General features: G+C 39.6%; 1 protein-coding gene across 1 annotated transcript; it reads right to left on the bottom strand.

Annotated features, from left to right (window-relative positions):
• Window positions 1-282: 282 nt before the first annotated feature.
• LOC106065603 (peroxidase-like) lies at window positions 283-4,377 on the bottom strand. The gene is made up of 2 exons (XM_013224452.2): window positions 3,683-4,377; window positions 283-1,563 (listed from the first exon to the last, which is right to left on the bottom strand). Exons 1-2 carry the CDS (start codon window positions 4,198-4,200, stop codon window positions 318-320), a joined length of 1,764 nt encoding a protein of 587 aa, XP_013079906.2. The 5' UTR covers window positions 4,201-4,377; the 3' UTR covers window positions 283-317.
• Between the last annotated feature and the right edge of the window lie 734 nt (window positions 4,378-5,111).

Genomic DNA, 5,111 nt, shown 5'->3' with positions numbered 1-5,111 from the left:
TTTTTCATTATAAAACGAGCTAGCTTTATCATAAAATAAATATTTTTTTACCACAAAAGTAGCCGAAACTGGGGCTAAGTCTTGACAGATATGTAACACACTATTTTAAATATAGAAATTAAGTTTTAGATTTTTCTGTCGGCGATTCTGGGAGCTGCCTCGTTAGTATTAAGTTTCAATTACTTTTCAACTTGCCAGAACTATGGTTTAGATTTGCCTCTACTTTTATGATGTAGAGCTATTGCTTTGTAAAATGATAAGAATACAGAATCAACGCTTGGAATTGTTTCTGTTCGAAAAGCTTTTAATGAGTTCACCTAAGCCCAGAATTTTTCAAAATTGATGTCATCATATATGGAACATTCTATCATACTGTTATCGTGGCCAACTGGCTCGAATACATTTGGTTGAATTCTCTTAAAACCTGGCACAGTGTCACAGATCACTTTGGACAGCGACATTTTATGAATTTCGCGTATTTGTTTTTTCGTGAATGACGCTTTCCCTCCACGGTTCTCATACCAGAATCTGTCCGCGAATTTCACGTGTCGGAAGTGTTGGACCAATATTTTGGAGTAAACTTCTCCTACCATTCCACCTTCGATATTATGCTCACTTATGGCGCCGCTGTACAAGTCAATGTCGTCTGCTGAGTCGTACACTTGGCTGTATTTTTTGGATCCAGAGTCCATTGTCTTGAAGGTTTTCCTCTTGAGACCGAAATATTCGCGCCAGTCGTTGTAAGGAGGAATGCCATGGTCTCGGCCCCTCTGTATGTTAGTGGAGACAATGTCATGGCCAGTCTTAGGTTTGTAAGGCACTTCAAACATATGCTCGGTCATGGCTTTGGTGTAATAGATGTCCGTCTCCTGGCAGAGCTCGCTGATCAAGGCCTTAACGACACCCGGAAGTGAGTTGATCACGAACTTGGGTCTCATGAAGAACTCGCCTGTCTTCACTAGTTCCCCGTCGATGGTTAAGCTGTCCTTGATCAAGGAGTGGCCGAAGCGGAAGGCCGCAGTGGCGAAGACGTTAGCTGGAGTTGGGTCAATCTTTTCGTCGTAGTGGTGCGCTCCTGGCAGAAGATCGTGTTTGGCCGCTAGAGGGCCGAGCAGTTGGGAGATGAACTTGTCATATGTGATTCTCTGAATGACAGCTATGACCACCCGGCGCGCCTCCTGATACAAGATCTCGTCTTCCCACTCGTGGTGAATATGCCTGAGCCGGTCGCAGATCTGGTTATGGTATCTCATGAAGATCGTCTGCAAGGCAGTTAATCCTGGGTACTCGTTGACTCTGATGTCTCCCGCCTTGAAGCAGTAGTCGCCCTTTTCCATCAAGAAGCATTTCTTCTCCTCGGTGTCGTCTGCTTCCGGCAAGAACTCGTGGCCGTGGATGACCTTCACCTTGAGTTTGCCGTCCTTGAAGGAGCGCAAAGACAGAGCCTGCGACTCCGAGTTCCCATAGATGTGAGAAGCGTCCAACCAAGATGTCACCTCGTTTATTTGTTGTCGAACTTTGTGAGAATCATAACGAGGCTGCGACCTTCTGAACTCTAGACATCTTTTTAGAAAGGAAAACAAAACAAATTATTCAACATCAGAAGGAAATCATTAACAAGAACAGCAAACAAAATACTTAAAAAAAAAATACAATACCTCCTTTATACAGTTTATAATAAGTATTGTCTACGAGTCCCAAGATTAATGATAAATGAAACTTATAGAGCAGATTGATATTGATGAAATATTCTTTGCTTCTTATAGAGCGATTAGTTTGCATAATTTGCTTAATGTCCATTAGCAGGCTCTTAAATCAATAATGACTTACATTCGGAAATTACTGAACGCGATAGTCCTTTCAAGAACGCAACAGTCTTTTCAAAACCTATATTGGATCTAGTTTTAAAAAAAAACACAAACAAAAAAAAATTGAAATTTATTTCTATACTTTAAAAAATTATAAAAGTCAAAATCTCCGTGTCCACCCAGGTTCCTCCACGAAGTTATAACTTGAATATAGGTATTGTGAAAAGAGAATAGTGATGAATCTTTAACTAAGAGAAAAAAAATGTATACCTAAATACGCACATTTCATAAAGCTGGGTGATACAGCTATACTTACAAATGCTATCTGGAACTACAGATGTAATACTACCAGAATAAGCCATTCAGGCCAAAGTAAAGAAAATAATGGTCGAAAATTACTGAATGGTGCAATGAGACACAATGCCAGTAATACAAGGAAACAGACTCGCTGAAGTTGGTCATTCCGTGAAGTCACACCACTTTTAATCGTTCCCTTCTCAATCAAAAATTCTTCAATGACTTCAAAATGTACTTTTCACAAATAAATATAAGAGCGACAGACAACTCCTTTGTAAGCGTAATTCCTAGGACTACGTTTGATTGTAATACGTCTAATAATACTATACAGCAAACATAACAACATGGCTTTAAGAAATTTAGATCATTTGAAACTCAACTTTTAGGATTTATTGATGTATTTTCAAAAGGATAAGAAAGTAACGAGCAAATAGATGCCATTTTAGTAAACTTTTCCAAAGTTCACCACCATAGCATACTTTTAAAAAATTTGTTGGCAGTGCTTTGTTTTACCATAATAAAACTCACGAAAAGTCTCAATTCCACTTCTACGGCTTTTTAATTTACATAAATGATTTACCAAATTGCATTAGTTCAGGAACAAAAGTCAGATTATTTGCAGACGATAGCATAATATATAGGACGATAAAAACAACACAAGATAGCCTACTGAAATTTTACAAAGAGAATTGAATTAGAGACATTACAGAAATGGGAATCAAATTTGGAGCAGTTCTTTTCACCTAGAAAAATTTCGTTTGTTAAGAGTAACAAAAAAACAACAAAAAAAACAACAACACCCTGATGTAATTAAATCATACTTATCTTATTCGTAGTAAACCAGTTATACGAACTAAAAACTCAATATATCTAGGTGTTATAATGTTATAATGGAACACAAAGTTAATGAATTAATGAAGAAACCAAAGCATTACAAATCAAAGAAGAACGTATAACTAAATTTCATGTAACCTTGGTTAGGCCAATATTATAACGTGTATCTTCTATTCAAAAAGGTAAGCTATTAACAAAGTTATGCTCACTATCCCGCGTCCTCTTCACTGTCTCAACATGGCGCCCGGGTGGAAATGGCTGTAAAAGGAAAATGGTTGACGCACTGGTGTACTCGGCCTTCGGCCACATCTCTAGTCCCGGGTTTCTGAGACCCTGGAAATTGTGGTATGATACAAAGACACCAGCTTGGATATCTGCCCCAAACAGAACTCTATTGTTCAAGCAGGCCGGCAGAAGGAGCTTTTTGTTCATTTCGCTAACTTAGAGATTAAAGAGCATTCTGCTGAAATCACCCCAATAAAGTGAAATTATGCTGAAACCGATATTGCCTACATTTGTTTCTTTCTGTAAATATTTTTGAGTATATTAATTTTTATAATTTATATATTTGTTCTATCTACAGATAGATATAGCTAAATAGAGACAAATATAAATGAAAATATATACATTTTTTACATTTTAATTCAATTCACTTCATATTCCTTAGAGTTATCCCGCGTTTCTAGACTGAGTTATCTCGCCTTCTATTGAAACCAATGTCACGTGACTGGTCCATGTCTTACCTAGTTGTGTCGTCTCTAAAGTATGGGTCGTGCTCGTCCACAAAGATGGGGAAACACGGACCTCCGTGCATCACGTCTGGATGGTGATGTCCACTCCACAGCAGATTTTTGCTGCAGCACTTGACCATCGGCGTCTTGGGTGTGTAGGTCAAATCGTGGTCCACAAACTGCGCCCACTGCATGAACATCATGGTGGCCTGATGGGCGCTATGCTTCTCGCTCTCGTGCACCTTGGTGCTGACTGCTCTTGGACTGGGCAACGGTGACCCGCCCACTCCAGTCAGCCGAGGCGTTTGTCCATCATCGTTCTCATATTTAGGAGGCAGAATTCTCCTGAACATTGACCCGGCCACGCCATAGCTGGGCTGCTCTAAGTTGTTGCAGCTCCCATCGTAGGTCCGATAAGGATATTTAGGATTGCATGGCAGTTGGTCCCCCGAAGCGTTGTGAATATTCCCGACCAGAACGAAACATGCGTAGAGAAACAACTTTTTCCAAATCAGTCCGAAACCAATCATTTGCGTTTTAGGATTGAAATTTGATCACACGAAGTGAAAAGAAACATAAACCATGCTTTGCGTGCCACACACAAAAAAGAACACAAACAAAAAAATATTCTACTTTATTTAGAGTGCATCCCCTTTCAGACTTCTGCCGACTCCTAGCCAGCCAATCTGATTGGTTGACTGTGTGAGCAGAAGGCGACATGATAGCACAGAAAGTGTCCATTTCGATCGCTTTAACATAATATAGGTAACGAAGACAGAGTGATGGGTTAGGCCACTGATTAGATTCTCTACTTAGTATGGATTGCAAAGGGGAGGAGGATGAACATCAGAACATTAAGAGGTTGGAAATCAATGGACAGAGGTGTATCCTAATGGGGTCCAACTCATACGTTTTAAAATAAAACCTTTATCCCTATTCCTCCATTAGTTGAGTGAATGAAAAATAAAGGTTCAAAATGATTTTAAAAAAATGCACTTATTAATCTTATCAAACAGCCTTCTTTTATACATAGTTTTTATTTATTAAAACAGCAATTTAATCTCACAATTACATGTTGTTCTTCAAAATATAATTACGTTAGTATAGTGTCCGCCGGATGGAGGACAATCGCATCCCGAAAATCATTCTCTACGGGCAACTTGCGTCTGGCTCAAGAAAAACTGGTCGCCCCACCTCCGTTACGTGGATGTAATAAAATGAGATTTAAAATCAGTGCACATTGATACTGACCATTGGGACCGCACTAGTTGGAGAGAGACGTTGACCAAGAAAGCTGTGGACAGCGAGAATACATGGGCCTCAGCTATTGAAAAGCATACGTAAAACGACCAGCTCCTCTACCACCAAAGCGAAAGCCACCTTGACCTGCAATATATGTGGACGGGAGTGTCTCTCCAAAATAGGGCTCCACAGCCATATG

Source organism: Biomphalaria glabrata, chromosome 2 (assembly GCF_947242115.1).
Source record: "Biomphalaria glabrata chromosome 2, xgBioGlab47.1, whole genome shotgun sequence".
Lineage (NCBI taxonomy): Eukaryota > Metazoa > Mollusca > Gastropoda > Planorbidae > Biomphalaria > Biomphalaria glabrata.
This window is presented reverse-complemented; position numbering and strand designations above follow the sequence as displayed.